The 22,576-nt window shown below is 39.2% G+C and overlaps 1 protein-coding gene across 1 annotated transcript in view; it reads left to right on the top strand.

Annotated features, from left to right (window-relative positions):
* Positions 1-22,576, top strand: part of kcnh1a (potassium voltage-gated channel, subfamily H (eag-related), member 1a) — a 284,348-nt gene that overhangs the window by 3,925 nt on the left and 257,847 nt on the right. The window contains exon 2 of the mRNA XM_043695750.2: positions 14,324-14,447. Within this exon, the coding sequence (XP_043551685.1) occupies positions 14,324-14,447 (124 nt within the window). The remainder of the gene's footprint in view (positions 1-14,323; positions 14,448-22,576) is intronic.

Raw genomic sequence — 22,576 nt, 5'->3', positions numbered from 1 at the left:
GAGGTTTAACTTCTCAGTATGGACATTGTCATGTTTCCTAGCTGGATCACAAATTACAATTCAACCCAAATGCCAGAACCTATGTTGACATCTTCAAAATGGCTCACATTCTTGTTCTGATTGGTTTAGTAACCCCATACTTGGGAAAATTAACACTTTGGCCTTGACCGATCTATTTCCATAATATTTTCCAGTATGTCCCCATATGTATTCTTGCTTCCCACTCCATGCAGCTGATAGCTGCTCCTTCAGTCACAAAGGGTGTGAATTTTGATTTTGTTGTGCCCTTTCTAGAGGCAGAAGATGAAGCGGCGAGATTCAACCTTTGCCGTGGTACAGAAATGCCTTGCCATATTGGTTCATGTGTTTGAAAGATGGTCTTAGTGTCAGGCCATTAGGCTCCTTGAATATTCATATTTAGGTTTTTATACACACTTCAGAATCACTTAACAAAACTTATAAAAATAAATAGGCAGTGCTTGCACTGTGGAAGCACAATTCTGCCGATGTCTAATCAAGAGAAGGAAAATTTTTGTTTAGTAACCTTTTGAAACCATACAGTGTCTTAATGTGGAGTCAGGAAACACCCTTTGTGAGTTACTTTTCCATTCATTTTGACCCTGTCTGATGCTATTTTCAACATCATAGCAACCTGTGTCACTAGGGAACTACCGTCAGTAGTTGGCATCCACCAATCCCTGGACTTGATAAAATAAGACCCACGGCCCAGTTTGATTTGGATTTAAGGGGCAACTGTTCTCTTTCAGGTAGCATTCCCTGTACCCAAATAGTTCTCAGTAAATTAATATTCATAAATGATTTACCGTCATAGTGTTCCTGCCCAGTGATGCCACCTGTATCTCTTGGTCACTATTAATAAGTCCTTCTGAAGGTCCATCTCTTTAATTATGGTTTTGTCTTCTGCCAGTTTTTCTTAAGTTTTTCCCTTCCTGAATGGCATCTTGAATTTTTTTGACCCACTATTCTTTCTGTCCATGGGGAGAACAATAGAAGTTCTATTTTCTCCCTCCTCTCTTTGCTTTCCGCTGAGTTATATTTACACAGCTCCATAGGGTAGTGTTATGCATCTTTGTTCAATAAAATAAATGAATGAGGATAACATGTTCCCAAGGAAAATTCAGATACTCAGCAATGGGCACAATGTGATTGGATTAAAACATAATGTTTACCTTCTTATTGCAGACTTTTTTTTTGTATTCCTTATTATGTCATCGATGAAAAACAATAAGAGCGGATAGAAATAAGTTTGCTGTTGAAGTTATGTCATTTACAAGGGATCTTTGAAATTACGTGTTTGGATGCATTTACAAGTTTCTGCTGCAGTATTGACTGTTTCTTGGTAATTGTGGAGAGTGTCTCCTTTCTCTAACATCAACATAAAATAATTGAAAATAAAGTTTCTCTGATATTCAACAGATTGCCGCAATGGTTCTATGAAGTCAATGGTAATAAAAATTCGGAGAGATGTAACGGGAATGCTGATTCATTGATGATCTTTACACTATCAACACAAAATTAAAATGATATCTGTTGTTGTCAACCCCAACTTACCATTCAGTGCAGTGCTAATCCTCCAATCATTATTAACAAAATTACAGTACAAGGTTTAAATGACGATAAAATATAATTTTCTTTGGAAATCAATGTGCTTGATTTTGCTGCTAAAAATAAAATTAAAGTTAATGTCACTTATTAATTTGTATGTAAAAAGTACAGCAAATATCCAAGAAAAGCACTGTCCAAATTATGCTGCTACACCATTAGCTTTGCAAAATCAGCATTTCACTGACTGCCTTACTATTGGAGCTGTCACTTTGCTGTATTAATGTCATTGTTGCAAACTAAACCACTGCAGTTTTTTCAGACATGTCATTGTAAGCCTTTGTTAGCCTTTAAGTATCCCATTAACAATGTGCTAAATATTAATGTCAAACAACCTCTGTGGAGACCAAAATTTACCTGTTGTAAAAATGGTATTTCATTCTTTGGACTATAAATTGTTTTAGAAGATTTTGAAAATGTCACATACTAAACTTTTTTTTATCCTGGTTCTTCCATTTTTCTTTCTCTCTCAAACTTTTTTTTTCTCTTTTTCTCTTTCCACTTGTACCTGATTTGGCATTGAATTCACTCCCTTTAGTTCATATTCGTCTCTCTTTTTTCACATCCCAATAGAATGACTTGTATTTATATAAAAACCGAAAGAACTGTGGATTCTGTAAATCATAAACAAAACAGAAATTGCTGGAAAAGCTCGGCAGATCTGACAGCATCTGTGGAGAGAAATCAGAGTCAAAGTTTGGGTTGAGTGATTCAACCCGAAACATTAACTTGCATTTACATCGTGATTTTTACTGCCAAAGTTCTTTACAACCTGTGAAGTATTGTGATTATGTTATTGCTGTTTAATGTAGGAATCTTTAAATCTTATTAGTCAAGTAGATACCTGATTCTTTCCCAGTTTATTCAAGACCCAAATTCTGGTTGTTGCACTGTTATCAATTTGTGCTTTCTGCAGCTTAGTGAACAAAAATATTTTGAGCTAAAGGTTCAGGAACCAGTTTAATTTGCTGTTAGGTATCCTGCAATGGCAGAACCTGACCAGGTATAATAACAATTTCACCAGACAACTCTAAGGATTGTTCAAGTTCTGCTGTGTATTTTTAAGAGGGCCATCTGACAATATCTCAAACACATTTCTGGCAATCGTGCACTGCCTTGAAACATCATTCACAAGATAAGAATGGCCCTGTGTCAATATCTGTGGCTCATAAAGCTCATGTGTCTCTGTTGGTTTTAACTGAGTTTAGTTTCAGGTTTGTTCAGCCTGAGTGGAAGACAGCTTTGCTTCTGTTTTTTTAAAATAAATAGGTCAATTTATCAAAAAGATTGACCATGCAATTAATTTTGTTTAATCTTTTGCAATTCTTTAACAGTGTTGTTCATTACATCATTACTGTAGCTACTAGTTACTTGTGACTAATTTGGAATTTAGATGTCGCTAATTACATTTTTATTCATAAATAGATAATGGGTGGTAGCCACTATTGGACATGTGTTATAATTACTCGTTCATGTCCCTTAACATTTTTGTTAATTTAGTAAAATGAGAAGTAAAACATGGTGATAATTAGAGTCATAGAGATGTACAGCACAGAATCAGACCCAACTCGTCCATGCCGACCAGATATCCTAACCCAATCTAGTCCCATCTGCCAGCACCTGGCCCATATCCCTCCGACCCTTCCTATTCATATACCCATCCAGATGCCTTTTGAATGTTGCAATTATACTACCCTCCACCTCCAGCTCAATCCATACACGTACCACCCTCTGCGTGAAAAAGTTGCCCCTTAGGTCTCTTTTATATCTTTCCCCTCTCACCCTAAACCTATGCCACCCCAGGAAAAAAAAACTTTTTCTATTTATCCTATCCATGCCTCTCATGATTTTATCAACCTCTATAAAGTCACCCCTCAACTTCTGACGCTCCAGGGAAAACTGCCCTCGTCAATTCAACTTCTCCTGTAGCTCAGATCCTCCAACCCTGGCAACATCCTTGTAAATCTTTTCTGAGGCCTTTCAAGTTTGGTAAACATTTGAAGGAAACGCAGTCAAGTTAATGATGTTGCCATATCATTGAACACAGGGATCTCAATCGTGAATTCAATTGGTTTGGAAATAGAGGATCAAAAGGTCCATATTTTAAGTTCTCAATTTAAGAAAATTGTGGTAAATGGGCAAGGGATCTAGGACAAACAGCTTGAGCAGTGGCAGATTTAAAACAGAGATGAGGAGAAATTACTTCTGTCAAAGAGCCATGAATCTGTGGAATTTACTTCCCCAGGGTGTGGTGGATGTTTAGATATTGATTAAATTTAAGGAGACTGTAGACAGATTTTTAATTAGTAATGGGTTGAAAGGTTATGGAGAGTGGGCAGGAAAGTGGAGTTGAGACTGAGATGCGATTACCATTGATGGCATGAAATAGCGGAGCAGGCTTGAAGGAATGATTTGCCTTCTCCTCCTTCTTGTTCTTTTGTTCTTAAGACAGACACGAAGCAATTATTTAACTTCTCTGCCATTTCCTTTCTCCCATTATAAATTTTCCTGACTCTGTCTAAAATTGACCCACATTGTTTTTGATATTTTTTCCTTTATATATATTTATAGAAGCTTCCATAGTCACAGTGCATTTTTATGTTACATGCTATTTAACATTCGTAGTCTATTGAGTTCTTTGGCCCTCCTTTACAGAATTCTAAAATACTCCCAATCCTTAGGTATACTATATGGCAAGATTAGAAATCTCTTGTATTATTCTTGAACTTCCTCTGTAGACCATATTTAATCAGAGATTTGATAAAGTTCTTTTGAAATACATTGGGAGATTTTCTGGAACAGTTTGTCAAAACTTCACTGTCACTCTCAATGTTTATTATATAAATTCTCTGGATATGAGTGCTGTACCTTTTTATAGGAAATAGGGTGAAATAGGGTGCTTGGCCATCAACATCTTTCTCAAGGTCCCCTTAATCTGCTGGAGGAATACAAAGAGGACATCAGACCTGAGAAGCGTGATACCATTCAGAACAAAGCAGCCACTTGATTGGCACTTCATTCATAAACATACACTCCCTTCATAACCAAAGTTCAGTAACAACAATATGTACCACCGACAAGATGCACTGTAAAATTTCACCAAGACTCTTTAGAAAGCACCTTTCATAGCCACAACCATTATCATCTAGAAGGACAACAGCAACAAATACATAGGAGTACCACAACCGGCAAATTCCCCTTCAACCCACTCACCATCCTGACTTGGAAAAATATTGTCATTCCTTCAGTGTCACTGGGTAAAAATCTTGGAACTCCCTCCCTAATGTAGGTCTACCTGCACCAAATGGATTATAGAAGTTGAAGAAGTCAGGTCATCAGCGTCGTCTTGATGGTAGATAGAAATGGGCTATAATTGCTGGCCCAGTCAGCATTACCCCAATTTAAGAACTTACTATCCGTCACATCTGGCATTTGTTACAGAGAACTGTCCTGAATTTACAGCATGGAAACAGACCATTCAGCATTACCAGTGTGTGCAATTGTTTATATTCTGAATGAGGAATTCCTGCTTTCATATCCACTGTCAAGAAGATGAAGAAACAGAAATATGAAAGGTCTGACCTTCATTCATTTAGTAAAATGAAGAATTAAACATACCTGATTCCTGAAGAAGGGCTCATGCCCGAAACGTCAATTCTCCTGCTCCTTGGATGCTGCCTGACCTGCTGCGCTTTCCCAGCAACACATTTTCAGATATATTCTGAATGAGCCTCCTCCCATTGTATCTGCTACTGCCAGGTGGTCCATTAGACCATTTAGCTCATGAAAACTACACTGCCATTCAATGAGATCATGGTGCGCATGCGCACGCGCACACAACACACACACACACACACACACACATCATACAGTGTGGAAATGGAAACTCGTCCATGTTGACCAAGTTTCCCAAAGTAAATTAGCCCCATTTCGCTGCGTCTGGAGTCCTAGGATTGTGGAGGACTAGGACCCAGGATACACATAAATAAAGTATGGAAGGGTGATTTCACAATATAATCATAAGGGAATTCTACTGTCGTCTTGCAGCTTCTAGGTTTTGTCCAGCAGTCACAAGCAATACTTGTGGGCTTTGTTAATTATTGCTTCAACTGTTGAAACACAGGAGATACATCTCTGTTCTCAATCTGGAATGCAGTTGGATGCTCAGTGGGGAGAGGGTTTGAGAGGTTGGAAGGAAAGAAGGAAGGGTAGGAGGTAGTTTGCTTCAGTCCCCACCTTTCATCCTGTCCAGTCCCTTGGTCAGGCATTGATTGTCTTTGTCTTTGAGGATCCTTCACTACACCTAGAGGTGGCAAGTGGCATGGGTGTCTGTGATGTTTGACTGCTGGCCACACTGGGTACAGGCCTGCTTGCGGCTGGATTATTTGCAGCAGCAGGTGATGAGACACTTAAGGGGTCCTTGTGTTGTCTCATTCAGTGACAGGATAGGATGGTTGGCCAGCACTTATTTTTTGTGGATGCAGGAAAATGGCGAGGTGTAAGTCAGTGACACCATTCCTCTAAGTAATGCCCTTCCCACCTCCAGGTTTTCCATGAACAAGGGCAGAAGGTTTCACCCTTCCTCTGACCCATTCATAATTTTAAAAGCTTCCATCAGGTAATTTTAATTCTTCATTTTACTAAATGAATGAAGGTCAGACCTTTCATATTTCTGTTTTTTCATCTTCTTGACAGTGGATATCAAAGCAGGACTGAGAGATCTATGCATTTTTTAACAATGGCCATCTCTCTTCATCTCCAGAGAATAATATGCAGTGTTCATGAGGTCAAAAGTGCATCAGAAGATGAACTACCAGCTCATGTGAGCGATAAGGATTTTTGCTCCATTGATGTGATCGCTGCAGAAGGATAATGGAAGTTTGTGCCAATTGTGTTGGCAGCTGCCACAACACCATTATGTGACTTGCACTGACCTTTCCACTTTTTATTGATCCAGAAACAGAAGAGGATGGCTGTTGTAGGCCAGGGGCTGATTCCTTGATATCTTACTGATGACATCTCTCACTAACAAAGCTCTGGGGCTACCAGGAACAACATAAAGTATGTGGCCAGCCAAACATCTTCCAGCTAGGGAGTCAGAGGGCAGTAAATAGAGCAGTGGTCTTTTGGTGAACTACTGTATTCCGTCAAATATCCTTGTTCTCCCCTTCACCAATCCCTTTATTCAGCATTGAAAAAAAATCCACTTTCCCTCTCAGTGTCAATGCAGTTTGGGAAGTTATAATCAAAAATAGTTTAGACCAAAGTACCAAACGTGGTAGTGTGATGTCTCTAATTTCAAATACAAAACTGTAGTGAATTATTGTCTCACCTAATGAGCATTTCTTAAAAGAAACTGTTTAACTCTGCTGCCTGTCTGATGTTAGATTCTGGAAATCATAGAATCCTACAGTGTGAAAGAAGAGCATTCAGCCCATCAAGTCTACACTTACCCTCCCATCCAGACACATCCCCCTACCCTATTCCTGTAACCCTGCACTTCCCATGGTAAATCCACCTAGCCTGCACATCCCTGGACACTATGGGGCAATTTATCATGTCCAGTTCACCTAACCTGCACATCTTTGGACTGCGGAGGAAACCGGAGCACCTGGAGGAAATAGTGAGGACTTCAGATGCTGGAAATCAGAGCTTAAAAATGTGTTGCTGGAAAAGCGCAGCAGGTCAGGCAGCATCAAAGGAGAAGGAGAATCAACATTTTTAAGCACCTGGAGGAAACCCATGCAAACACAGGGAGAGTGTGCACAATCCACACAGACAGATGCCAGCGACTGGAATCAAACCTGTGAGGCAGCAATGCTAACCACTGAGCCATCATGCCACCCAAAATATCCCAGAGGATTGGAAAACTGCCCGTGTAACACTTTTATTTAAAAAGGGAAAGAAAAAAAACAGTTGCTGCAGGTCAGTTAATTCAACACCTATTATTTGAGAAAATATTTGAGTCTGTTATAAAGGATATCATTACAGAACATTTAGAAATGCATAAAATGATGAAGCTGAGTCAGCATGGCTTCATATAGGGGAAATCATATGTGGCAAATGTATTTGAATTCTTTGCAGAGGTAACAAATAGTGTAGATAAAAGGGAAGTGTGGATGTAATATGTTTGGATTTTCAGAAGGTATTTCATGAGGCATCACACATTAAGCTATTTAATAAAGTATTAGCGTGGATAAAGGATTTGCTGATTAATAAAACACAGAGAATTGGGTTAAAGGGTGGGGGCATATCAGGATGACAACTTGTAACCAGTGGAATGCCACAGGAAACAGGTACGTGTATGGAATGAGCTACTAGAGGAAGGGTGGAGGCTAGTACAATTGCAACATTTAAAAGGCATCTGGATGGGTATATGATTAGGAAGGGTTTGGAGGGATATGGGCCAGGTGCTAGCAGGTGGGACTGGATTGGGTTGGGATATCTGGTTGGCATGGACGAGTTGGACTGAAGGGTCTGTTTCTGTGCTGTAATTCTCTATGACTCTATTAACAATATATATTAGTGACTTTGAGGAGGAAAGTGAATATTCTGTAGCCAAGTCTGCGGTTGACACAAAAGTAGATATAAAGGCAATTGGTGAAGATGACACAAAGACTCTGCAGAGAGATATAAACAGCTTAAGCAAGTGGGCAAAAATTTGGCAGATGGATTATTATGTGGGAAAATGTGAAGTTATGCACTTCAGCAAGAAGAAGAGTGGAACTAATTATTATTTAAATGACGAAAACCTGCAAAAGGCTACAGAAGAGAGGAATTTGAGAGTCCTTGTCCGTGGATCACAAAAAGCTATTATACAAGTTTAGCAGCAATAAAGAAAGCACATATGATGTTAACATAATAGTAGGGAGGCACTTGTCAAACCACAGCTGGAATAGTGTAAATAGTTTTGGGCCCCTTAATTAAGGAAAGATGTACTGGCATTGGACATAGTTGAGCGAAGGGTCACTCGACTGATACCAGGTAAGGAGGAAACAGCCTCTATTCATTGGAATATAGAAAAATGAGAGGTGATCTTCTATAGGAAGTATAAGATTTTTAGGGGAATTGACGAGGTCGATGAAGAAACATTGTTCATTTTATGGATGAGTCTAAACTAGGAATAGAGGCCATAATCTCAGAATAAGGGATTGCACATTTACAACAGGGATGAGGAGGAATTGCTTCTCTGAGGATAATGACTGTGGAAATCTTGAATGAAAAGGGTTGTTGAGGCTGTGTCATTAAATATAATTAAGGCTAAGATTGACAGATTTTAATTCAGTGAAGAAATAAAAGGTTATGGGGAAAAAGTAGCAAAATGGAGTTAAAGATGTGTAGATTAGGTGGATTGGCAATGCTCAATTGCCTAAAGTTTCAGTGATGTGCAAACTAGGTTGATTAGCTATAGGATATGTGAGGTTACAGGAATAGGGTAGGGGTGTCGGTCTGGGTAGATGGTCTTCGGATGATCAGTGTCGACTCGATGGGCCAAATGACCTGCTTCCACATTGTAGGGATTCTCTGATTCATTTAGTGATTGAATGTACAATGGCATTTCTGTGTTTGCATAGCAAATACAAACTAAATTCACCTCAGATAGCTATGACTTGTCCATTTCAGTTTAAGTCTTCTTTCAATGGACTGAAAAGTTTATTGCTACTAAATAGTCTCTCTGGCACTGACTATGGACTATTACAAATTTAAACCCAGAAGTTTACAAACAGGAAAACTTGCAAAACATTACTGGCCTGCTTTATCTCGCATACTTAGAAAAAATGTTTAATATGATCAGTACCTTCATTTCTAAGTATTATTGTATTTTTAAAACGTGGTTTACCCTCAGGGACATCTCATCTCTTCAGGTTTAAATTGTTGCTAGGGATTTAAAATAAACCTTTATCTTCACCTTTCTGAATCAGTCTATATTTCTATCTCTTGTTATTTTTCTTTCCCTACTTGATTTGACATTGTAATTTACATTCCTTAGTTTACTTATGGACCACATCACACTAGACAAGCCCACTTACAGACCAGACCATCATCCTTCTCCCTCCACCCTCAACTCCTGCCAAAGTATTGTAATGAGATAACCTCAACCCTAACTTTAATATTTATTTAAAGGCAAGTGTAAAATGCTGTGTACCAAATGTGATTTGATTGGTCCACCACTAGGCTTTGGTCAAAACACATTTTATTATTATAACACAGTTAGAATGCAAAAAAAAATTGGCATAACTTTACTCAATTGAAATACCTAACAAAATAATGTATTATTTAATGATTGATCATCAATTGTTCCAATACAGGCTGCATCCCATAAACACACCCTTTGGCAAAAAATGCTATGCAGCAAAACAGTTATGATAGTCACGTGCTATCTCTCTCCAATCCAGAAGAAAGAAACAGTCTGCCACATTTGATTTTTGTTTAGGAGGAAGCGTCGCTGTCTAAGATGTCACTCTAGCAGCTAGCAGAAACCTTCAACTGACTGAAAGCAAAACTAAAAGCCTTCCTGGCTCATGGGAGCCCTGACCCCACCACTTATGACATTTTTGTCTCAAAAAAAAAAGAAACCCAGGGAGAACTCGAGCTGTTTAACCAACTGCCTGTCTGAAGGAGACATTTCTACACCACTGTGACAATATTCCTTTGTAGGAGAAACAGGACACAATACATCTCTTAAAGGCACAGTATTGTCACACTTTACACACTTCCTGGTTTAGCCTCTGTAAAGCTTGTTTGACATACTCAGTTTGATTGTTTTAGCAGACACACAATTGATTTTCCTGTTCACACAAGAATTTCCGAAACAGGGTATAATACTATTTCCTTGTTTTACTTAGATGAAATTCTGTCAAAGCTTCATGAAAATTAAACAAGTAGAGGCAAGTCTTATTAATGAGAAGATGGGAAAGTGGAATTAAGCTTGTAAACAACCAGACTAGTTGGGATCAGTTACATTTTTATACAAGTAAAAAGGAGATAAAATAAAGGATAAGTTGAGATATGTAGTTGTAACAAGATATGTACTTATAGTGTTTGTTTTAAATGGGAAAAGTGTATATATAGTATTACATTGAGCATGTCAAGTTAAGGGCTTGATCTCTTTGTTTATCAGAGTTATGAAATATTACCATTTTAGAAACTACACCAGAACTCCTCAACTGTTAGTGTGATGCAGTATTTATTGGGACATAGTGGTTCCTTCCATCTCTGTCACCATGCCAATATAAATAGTGTTCTTGAACCTTAAGTAACAATAAAAGCATTTCATTCCTATTAAATGTAGATTTAATGCTTCTTGAAAAGAAACAGGATCTGTTATTTCAAATTGTTTAAGAGTAACTTGCAGCTTTTGGAAGTTCTGAATGTGCTACATTGAAGTAACCACTCATGGCTAACCACTGTGGCAAGATAATTTAAATTAATTTTCACTGTGGCTGACCACAGGCTTCCTGATTTAACTGTTCATACTATTGATTATAGGCGAGGTTCATTCTTGGTGCAAGTATCTTTTCATGTGTTCATGACTGCCAATCAACCTCTCTGACATTGAATACTATGATAACAGTGGGGTTTCATTCATTCAGGTTTGAATTGTTTAATGAGATCAAAGTGTTTTTTTAATGTTTTATTTTCATCTCATTTCCATTGGTTAGTTCCTGAAAATTAAATTGTATTGGCTAATAAGATGTCCTGTTCACTGTGGTCCCAGTTCAGTTTTTCTCTTGATTTTCAGTATCTGACATATTTATCTTTGGTTTTCTTCTTTCTTCCCTTCATTTCTCTGCACACCTTCTGTCTGTAAGAATGTTTGAAACATTGTGGGAAGAGTTTCTGCCTTTCCTTTTCTGACTTCCTTCGTTGTTTAAAATCAAAGTCAAGAGTATGCAGCAGAAATATATTTACTCGTTTGTTTTCAAATTGCATTAGTTATTTATTTTTCCTTGGTTCTGTATAACTCTTCTGTAAGTAACATTCATCGCATAGAAATGCGATAAATTTACCTGCCAAACATGTAAATAATTTTTTATTTCAACAGTTGGGTTAGATTGAAACATTGCGACCTAAAGCTTAAAGAAAAAAGGTGTAATTTTGACTTTGGGTGATATCAGAAAGCAGGTGACACTGATTCAGTACCTGTTATACATTTCTATTAGGGGCTCTGGTAATGCAGTGGTCGTATCTCTTCTGTGAACCTGGAGTCCTGGGTTCAAGTGCCACTTGCTACAGAGATGTATAGGTGAACAGGTAGATTAGAAAGTATGGAAAATATACCTAACTTTTGAGACTGGTCTTGTAGCACAGTAACAGTGTCCTTACCAGGAGGCCTGGGTTTAAGTCCATCCCAGATGTGTGTCTGAACAGGTTGATTAGAATAGATACGTTTTACTCGAAGGTTAGGGCTCTTGTGCTAAGGTAGTATGGTCCCTACCTTTGGGCTAGAAGGCCTGGGTTTAAGTCTCACCTGTTCAAAGACTTGTCAATAACAGGCCTAAGCAGGTTGATTAAAAATATCAGCATTTCTTTTGATTTCCATTTAAATTAATAGAAGTCAAAATCGCCTTATAAGTATTCTAAACCTAATACATTTGTTCAACTACTGCAATCAGTGATTAAATCTTAATCTATTTTAAAGTTAGTTCTACTGGGAAATTAAAGGTGAAACTGGTTGCTTGATGTACTTGATTATTAGACGTATTTGCTTTTATTCTTTCATGGGATGTGGCCATTGTTTGCTAGGCCAGCATTTATCGCCCATTCTTAATTGCCTTTGCGAAGGCGATAGTGAGCTCCCCACCTAAACTGTTACAGTTCACGTGGTGTAGGTACACACACAGTGCTGTTTGAAAGGGAGTTAAAGAGGTAGTTTATTGGTTAATTGTTCCTAATTGTAGGTTTTAATTTGTACCAATGTTTACTAATCGTGATTGTAGTATTTATTCACAATACTAATTGTATTTATTTATTCATTATAAAATATTTTTTAAAATAAGTAAATGAACAAAATAAATTGACAGGGCAGTGATGTTTTGCAGCTGTAAAATGTGGGATCTGGTGGATCTGCACTGTGATCCATAAAAACCATGTCAGCAGTAAGCATCTGATGCTTAAAGAACATTGGCTCCGTATTTGAACTGGAGACTGAAGTACAAATGTTGTGGTGCATCAAGGAGGGGAAAAGTACCTGGATAGTTTGTCTCAGATGGCACCTAACTCTTTGGTTAGGGTCATCTAGTTTTATGCATGATAAGGAACAGGTAATTGTGATTGTGATTGAGACAGGTAATCAGGAAATGGAACATCTTCAGCCATTGCAGCGGGTGTGGATAAAAGCAAGTGGTGCATGGTAGATGAGTGATCAGACCATGTAACCATAGATAGGAAGCCATTCTTGGGTCAGCATTTATTTCCCATCTCTAGCTAGTTGCTCGTGAGATGGGGGTGCTGAGCTGCTATAGTCCAATTGGTGTACACACTGCTACTGTGCTGTTAGGGAAGGAGTTCCCGGATTTTGACCCAGTGACACTGAAAGTATGGTGATATATTTCCAATTCAGAACAGTAAGGGACTTACAGGACAACTTGCGGGTATGATGTTCCCATTTATTTCCATATATATCTTGTGCCTTGAGATTGTGGTCAGGCAATTCAGAAAATGTTCACTTGACTGATTCCTGGGATGAAAGCATTACCTTATGCAAATAGTTTGGACGGCTTGGCCTGTATTCACTGGAGCTTGGCAAATTGACTTGATTTTATTGTAATATGTGGGAATTTAAGGAGACTTGACAGGGAAGATGCTGGAAGGATGTTTCCAACTGAAGGGAGAGATAAGAACTAGGAGACGTTGTTCAAAAATAAGTGGTCATGCAGTTAAATCAGAGATGAGAATGATATTCCTCTCTGAGAGATGAAGGTCTATGGAATTCTCTTCAACAGAGTGAGGTGGAAGCAAGGTCTTTGAATATTTTGAAGGGAGAGGTAGATAGATTCTTGATTAATGAGAGAGTCAAAGGGTACAGAAATAAGCCAGGAAAGTGAAGTTGAGATAACCTGATATTATCAAATGGTGGAGCAGGCTTGAGAGACCAGTTGGCCTATTCCTGCTCCTAGCTCATATGTCCACGTGACCCAGTGGCAGTCATGGAATGGCAATGTAGGTCCAAGTCAGGATGGTGTGTAGCTGGAGAACAAATCATAGGGGCTGGTCTTTCAATGCTGTTGTTTCCCTTGTTAAGTTAGATGGTAGATGTCAAGCATTTAGAAGCTGCTGCCAAAGAATCCTTGGTGAGTTGGTGCTATGTGTGTATACATTGCTCTCTGCACCCTTCAAGGTATTGGACAAACATAATGGGCGGCATGGTAGCACAGTGATAAGCACTGCTGCCTCACAGAACCAGAGACCTCAGGCGACTGTCTGTGTGGAGTTTGCAAATTTTGCGTGGGTTTCCTCCGGGTGCTCCGGTTTCCTCCCACAGTCCAAAAATGTGCAAGTTAGGTGAATTGGCCATGCTAAATTGCCCGCAGTGTTAGGTGAAGGGGTAAATGTAGGGGAATAGGGTGCTCTGGATGGGTTGCTCTTCGGAGGGTTGGTGTGGACTTGTTGGGCTGAAGAGCCTGTTTCCATACTGTAAGTAATCTAATAATGTCCTGTGAAAATAAGATATTTATAAATCTACTTTCTTTTTCTGCAGATACAAATTTTGTGCTTGGGAATGCCCAAATAGTGGACTGGCCTATTGTATACAGTAATGATGGGTTCTGCAAACTGTCTGGATACCATCGAGCAGAGGTTATGCAAAAAAGCAGTACTTGCAGGTATTAAAAAATGTGACAGCATTTTTACTTTATGTTCATAATAAAATGTGTTCTGGGACACTATTATTCTGTATGCTATAAAGGTTACAAATATAAGGAATACTCTTATGAACTTGAACATATTTTAATATTCACTCTTAATTTATTAGTAACAAGTGGCTGGTTTGAAAGAAGGCATGCACGTTCTTCATTTGTCAGCTTCTAACGATACCCAGTAGAAATTTCCAGTGACTTTTAAAGTTCAAAAATGCTATTTGTAGAGATACCTAGAAAATAATTTTTCTGTGTGGTTGTGTAAATAAATTTTAAATTACTGTTGATTTCTTGCATTTTATAATAAGTGATTCATGTCATATTTTCAGTTATACGTTAAGGGTATTGACCTCTAATGAATTTAAACCTTGGCTTTCAAAAACCTGAAATGATTCACTAACATGATCACATTTATAGATGCAGGGACAACTGGTTACAGAAACTGGAATTACCTAAAAACCAGAACTTTGTATCAATTTTAATTGAAGAAGATTAAAATAAAATCTTGTCTGACTAATTCAGACAGGAATGCACAATGTAGCTCCAGGCTGTTTATTGACCAGGTTGTTTTGTGTGCTGCTTTATTCTGCACTCCAAATGCTGGACTGAAAATCTGGCAAAATCCAAACTTCAGCATGGTTTTGGTATAAAGGTTGCTAGTTTCAACTATAACTCATTTCTTTGTGAAGAACAGTCTTCTAAAAATCACCTAATAGCATATTAAAACATTTATAAACAACATTTTGTGAGCATCTTCTCATGATTATGAAAAAAGCATATTTTAGCGAGTTTTGAGAAGATTTGTAGTTCAGGTTGAGGTTCTGGATGTAGGTTTGCTTGCTGAGCTGGAAGGTTCATTTCCAGATGTTTCATCACCCTACTAGGTAACATCTTTAGTGGGCCTCAGGTGAAGGAGTGTACATGATTCCTGCTTTCTATTAATGTGTTTGGGTTTCTTTGTGTTGGTGATGTCATTTCCTATTTTTCTCAGGGAATGGTAGATGAGGTCTAACTCGATGTGTTTGTTGATAGAGTTTTGGTTGGAATGCCATGCTTCTAGGAATTCTCGTCCGTGTCTCTGTTTGTTTTGTCCTAAAATGGATGTGTTGTCCCAGTTGAAGTGGTCCTTCCTTTCCTGTATGTTAGGATACTAGTGAGAGAGGGCCATGCCGTTTTGTGGCTAATTGGTGTTCACGTATCTTGGTGGCTAGTTTTCTGCCTGTTTGTCCAATGTAATGTTTGTGACCGTTCTTGCACGGTATTTTGTAAATGACATTAGTTTTGCTTGTTGTCTGTATAGGGTCTTTCAAGTTCATTAGCTGCTGTTTTAGTGTGTCAGTGGGTTTGTGGGCTATCATGATGCCAAGAGGTCTGACATCTCGGAAATGACTGCCAGGCTACTCAGACCCCTTGGCATCATGGTAGCCCACAAACCCACCAACACACTAAAACAGCAGCTAATGAACTTGAAAGACCCTATACAGACAACAAGCAAAACTGATGTCATTTACAAAATACCGTGCAAGGACTGTAACAAATACTACATTGGACAAACAGGCAGAAAACTAGCCACCAGGATACATGAACACCAACTAGCCACAAAACGACATGACCCTCTCTTACTAGTATCCTTACATACAGATAAGGAAGGACACCACTTGAATTGGGACATCACATCTATTTTAGGACAAACCAAACAGAGACACACACGAGAATTCCTAGAAGCATGGCATTCCAACCAGAACTCTATCAACAAGCACATCGAGTTAGACCCCATTTACCATCCCCTGAGAAAAAGAACAGGAAATGACATCACCAATCCAAAGAAACCCAAACATATAAATAGAAAGCAGGAATCATGTACACTGCTTCGCCTGAGGCCCACTGAAGATGTTACCTAGTAGGGTGATGAAACATCTGGAAATGATCCTCCCAGCTCAGCGAGCAAACCTACATCCAAAAGCATATTTTAATAGAGAGTGCTGTGATACCAAAAGCAAAACTGATGAATATTTCCTACAAAGGTGAACTGATATAAATATGTATTTCCCATTTGGGAAATATTTGCACGTGTGATAGTCTAATCTTGCCACAGTTTTAAGATTCAGCTAAATTTGTACAAGGTCAGTGAGGGTCTGACATCAAAACACTGTTCATGCAGAATAATAGAAGCAGAGGATATGATAAGGGAGTGAATTCAAAGTCAATCTGTAGAAACATTGGGTGGAATCTTACAGAGGTCTAAGTGATGTGGACTTTGGGATGATATGTGGCAGAATCAGGTGAGAAGTGGAGTGAGGTCCATCTCAATGTTGACATTATTTCGCTGCATCTTTAATGCTTTTCACAAACAGGATAGCATGACTTTATGCTAGGCAGTGGTGAGCTCACCATCACTTGCCTCGTTAATATTCAGATTTCCATTTATACCAAGCGCAACAAGAAAACCAGAGCGAGTACCTAGTGAATTCAGATCGGTGTTTGCTCTGAACCACCTCCGTATTGTCTGCAACCAACACAGCTCAGGATGAAATACGTGGGCAACAGCCACTTCCACTTGTCCTCTGTGGACATTGATACTGACATTGTCAATGACCACTTCAACTGTACACGGGCAGAGTGATCTGGGAGAGCAGACCTGCATTGCAGAATGCATCAGCCATTTATGTTCAATGGCTGCAAAAGGTACTTAGTGCGCAGGGACATACACCCAGCTCACAAACTGGACTAGTCTGCAGCTCAGGGATGCTTATCTACTCTATTATTAGTGTTCATTCACTTAACATCCACCTCCATAGGGTGCTCTCCTGCTTGGGTCTCAGCAGGTAGCTGGTCTCTGGCAGTCCTCTGAGTGCTAGCTGTCTGGATTATTTCTCCTTTGGCCAGCTGTGGAACTATCGCAGTGAGATGCTCACCAGATTGTGTACTCTGTTGTGACGATTTCCACCAAGGTGTCAGGATCTGGTTTGATGGGAGATGCCGGAGGTGGCCTCGCCAATACTTCTTCTGAGGCCTCTGTACTCTCTACCTCAGTGATCGAGAACAGGGCTTCTGGTGGAGCTAGGCATTTCAACATTGAGGTCGAGGGTAGTCTAGTAGCATCTGCAAGACAAATAAAAGAGAGAGAAGGTGTTACGGTCAGTGATTAGAAGTGGTGTCCAATGATTGTGAGTGATAAAAAGATTAATGCAAGAGAAGCAGTGGCATGAACTGTTTATTTACTGGTTTGGTGCGAAGTAGATGTTTCAGCATCACTGCAGGAGTGATCCAGGCCTTCTCCTGTGAGGGGCTAAACTTTCTCACAATGGGGAAGTAACCTGATGTCAGATACCTCTTTACCCAAGTGACATCTCCCCGCCCTGATATGGGCTATCTTCTCTGACAGTGAGAATAAGGAGAGTAACGATTGTGAATACAGTGATTGGCACGGGTGGTGCAGGTGGAGAACAGGTGATAAAATGTAGTGGAGGATTGGGGAGGTAGCACAGATGTCCTTTAAGGTTAGTGGTCTGAGATACTGAAGAGTAGAGTAAGAGAGAGAAGATATTGTGTGCATTATTGGGACATGAACCTTTCTGGGTGATGTGTGCAGTAACAGAGTGAGTGTGGGAAGGCAGATAGCAGTCTGGTATTTGATGGTACAGAAGAGGAGGTCACTGATCTTTTAATTGCTCTGCTGGTCGTTCCTCCGCATGATGGAGATGGTACTGAGCTGGGCGGTGACCTCAGATAGCCTTACCAAAGGCCATCATCTTTTAAGCATGGCATACCTTTTGCAAACCATTTGCTTTGGTCTGGTAGCTGTCGTTTAGCTGACAGTGAATTTTTGCCTCGAGTTAGAAGATTATGGATTCAAAGCTGACTCCAGAACTTGATCACATAGATCGAGGTTGACATTCCAGTGCTGTACTGAGGGAGTGCTGTACTACTGGAGCCTTAACTTAAACCAGCACCCCATTGGTCTCTCCGATGAATACAAAATTTTCCATGGCGCTATTTTGAGGAAGAGCAGGTGAGCAATGCATGATGTATGGATCAATGTTCAAATTCAATCAATTTTTAAAAAATGATCTGTTTGTTATCACATTGCAGTTATTGGAAGCTTGCTGTGCAGATTGGCTGCTGTGTTTCAGACATCACAGTAGTCTTAAATATTGGCTTTTTGATGTTTGGTAGCTGTGAAAGATATTATAGAAGTTCCTTTATTCTAAGCATCATTTGACCTATTCTATACACCATAATACAGGCAAAGAAAATCATAGCAACAAACAGAGACAGCTGCATTGTGCCAACTACCAAACAATTATGGATTAAGAAAGGTTCACCAAATGTTTTTACCTTTATCTATCTTCTAGATAATTCTCACACAATTTTCAGGTTTATTTGGCCCTTAATTCCCCCAGTTGGATTTTTAACTAAAAAGCACCTTCACATTCTCTCACATTCCCATGTTATATTAACGATGTCATGTTCTGCTGTTGCCAAATAGATCAGATACTGTGACAAATGTTCCCTTTCAAATTTAGTTGCTATGAATGTCTTATTGTCATTGTATGCAATCCTTTAAATGTTTTTTTTTAATGCTGCTGCACACATACATTATTATCCTGGAATACAGGCTGTGTGTGATACCTGCCAGCCAGCTGCATGGCTGTGTACCTGTGTAGCTTAATAAAAGCGTTTTTCTGTTAACCTTTTATCAGCGTGTTTCCAGGTGGCATTGGAGCATCACTAGTTCAGCAGTAGAGTTCCTGCCTGCCACATGGGAGATTCTGACTGAATTCCTGTTTGACACATTAAAGCGATTCAAAGAAGCATTTACTAAATACATTAAAAAGATTTTGCCTATGGCCATGTACATTTGAAAATAGTTGAACTCACCTAATCCCAGAAGATCAGCAGATTCTGGTCTTATTAGTGCTTTGATGGGAGAGTACCTGGAAATACCTGGTGCAGTCAGCACTGGAACACGAGAACTAACACGTCAAACTGGATGCTGATCACTGAAATATAATCTGTGAATCCAAGAATCACTAGAGAATTTAACTGAATACAAAAATGCCCTCACTTAATCAGCTACATCGCTGGAGACCAGGCATGTATTGAAAATGTACCTTGGATTCTGAGGAAATCTAGGCAAGCACACGTATGTGGAAACCATCCAAGATAATTCAACTCTCACTGAGCAATTTTGCACCTCCGCAGACCCTAACTGAATGTCTGGAGCTAAATTGAAGACTTCATACAGTACTGTGATTAGATTAGATTCCATTCTCTACAGTGTGGAAACATACTCTTCGACCCAACAAGTCCACACCGACCCTCTGAAGACTAACCCACCCAGTCCCATTTCCCTCTGACTAAGGCACCTAACACTAGGGGCAATTTAGCATGGCCAATTCACCTGACCTTCACATCTTTGGACTGTGGGAGGAAACCAGAGCACCCAGAGGAAACCCACACAGACATGGGGAGAATATGCAAACTCCACACAGACAGTCGCCTGAGGCTGGAATTGAACCTGGGACCATGATGCTGTGAGGCAGCAGTGCTAACTACTGTGCCACCATGCCGCCCCTCGGTGGTAGCTTCCAAGGAAATAATTGGCCAATTACATTTGGGTAACTCCACACTGCCTCCTTAATTGTTGTTATGTCTCGCAGTCAGTATGTAATAAGACCATATGATATAGGAGCGGAAGTAGGCCATTCAGCCGAGCTAGTCTGCTCCACCATTAATACGATCATGGCTAACTTGATAAGCCTCAATTTCACTTTTCTACCTTTACCCTATAATCCTTGCTTCCCTTACTGATTAAAAATCTGTCTACCTCAGCCTTGAATATGCTTAATGACCGAGTCTCAAATGCCTTCTGTAGTAAAGAATTCCACAGTTTCACGACCTTCTATGAGAAGAAATGCCTCCTCAGCTCTGTCTCATGTGTGAACACTTATTCTGAGATTATGCACACTTACCGTAGACTCTCTTACAAGGGGAAACAACTTTTCTGCATCCATTCTGTCTAGTCCCCTAAGATCTTGTATTTTTCAATAATGTTGCCTTTTAGTTTTCTATATTCCAATGAGTACAAGCCCAATCTACTTATCCTCTCCTCATAAAGCAATCCCTCTACACCTACTGTCAACCTAATAATTCTTCGTTTGACTGTCCCTAATGACAGTATATCTTTCCTTAGATAAGGGCACCAGCAATATTCACAGTATTCCAGCGGTGGCCTGACTAGTGCCTTGTGTAATTTTAGTAAAACCTCCCTACTTTTATATTCCATTCCCTTTGATATAAAGACCAACATTCAATTTACTTCCCCCATTACCTGCTGAACTTAGATGCAAGCTTTTTGTGATGCATGCGTCAAGGTTCCTAAATACCTCTTTTTTTGTAGCTTTTGTGCAGTCTTTTATGACTTAAATAATATTCTGCTCCTCTGTTCCTACTGCCAAAATGTGTAACCTCACATTTTCCCACATTGTATTCTTTTTTCCAAGTTTCTCCCCACTTGCTTAATCTGTCTATGTTCCTCTGTGGAGTCTTTGTATCATCCTCACCATTTGCCTTTCTACCTATTTCTGTGTCAGGCGCAAACTTGGTTTTAGTGCATTCACTTTCATTATCAATATCATTTATTTATATTGTGAATAATTGTAGCCCCAGCACTGATCCCTGTGGCACTCCACTAGTTACAGGTTTCCATCCTGAAAATTCCCCTCTTATCCCAACTTTCTGTCTTCTATTATTTAGCCAATCCTCTATCCAAGCTAAAATGCTATCTCCAACACCAGGGGCTCTTATTAAATAGCTTAATGTTTGGTACCTTATCAAGCATTTTCTGAAAATCCAAATATGTTACATCTGCTGCTTCCCTTTATCGATACAAATGGTTACCTTCTCAAAGAATTTGAGTAACTTTGTAAGGCATGATTTCCCTTTCATGGAGCCATACTGACTCTGTTTGATCATATTCTGCCTTCCTAAATACTCTGCCATTACATCCTTTATAATAAACTCTAACATTTTCCCAATAATAGACATCAAGCTAATTAACCTACAGTTACCTGTCTTTTTTGTCTCTCCTTTTTAAAATAACATTGTCAATTTTCCAATCTTCTGGAACTTTTCCAGATTCTAAGGATTCTTGAAAGATCACTACCAGTGTATCCACTGTCACTGTAATATCATCCCACCTGGTCCAGGGGACTTACTGGTCTTTATCACCATTGATTTCCCTAGCACCTTTTCTCTAGTGATTGTCTTTATTTCCTCCCCTCCTTTTGTCCCTTGAATATTTAATATTTTTGGAATGCTATTAGGGTCTTCTACTGTGAAGACTGTTTCCAGGTATTTATTTCAGCCCATCTGTCATTTCCTGGTTTCCCATTATTATTTTCCAGCCTCTCTTTCTAAGGGAGGTTTGCTCACTTTGGCTTCCCTCTGCTTTTTTTAGTATATTTAAAGAGGCTTTTGCTGTTAGTCTTGATATTACCTGCAAGTTTACCCTAAAAGTTTATTTCTCCCTCAAACTTGTGGTTTTCTTTTGTTGGTTGTTTTAAAACTTTCCTAATCCTCTAGTGTGGTACATACTATTTTGCAAATGTTATGTTTTTCATTTCAATCTGATGCTATTCTTAACTTCACTGGTCAACTATGGTTGTGTTATCCCTTTCACCGTTGTTTCCCCTTTTGATAATATTTGCTGCTGTTTTTCTGTGTTTATATATTCCATTCCTAACTGTGGCACTCTGGTATCGTTACCATACAGTAATACTGCTGTATCCTTTGCTTTGTAATGTTATGGACCAGGCCCAGACCCCCTCAAAACATTTCAAGAGGACAGCCCAGACCGTATCTTTTCTAGTTGATTTAAGCCGATGTAAGGTGGCTATTCCAAGAGTGATGCAGTTGGTTAAGCCACTCAGTTTTAAACAAAACATAATTTATTTACAGACTACCAAATGAAACATATGCAAAAGAAAACAGAATTTAGAATAACAACTATTTTAAAACTCGACCAACACGATATTCCCCGCAACTTAACAAAGAGCTGTTCTGATTTCCTGCAACATCCCATAAACATACCC

This window comes from Chiloscyllium plagiosum, unplaced genomic scaffold (assembly GCF_037043375.1).
Source record: "Chiloscyllium plagiosum isolate Xiang-an unplaced genomic scaffold, Cpla_swu_hap1 HiC_scaffold_10, whole genome shotgun sequence".
Classification (NCBI taxonomy): Eukaryota; Metazoa; Chordata; class Chondrichthyes; order Orectolobiformes; family Hemiscylliidae; genus Chiloscyllium; species Chiloscyllium plagiosum.
Note: the sequence above shows the minus strand (reverse complement) of the source record. Positions and strands in the feature narration are given on the sequence as shown.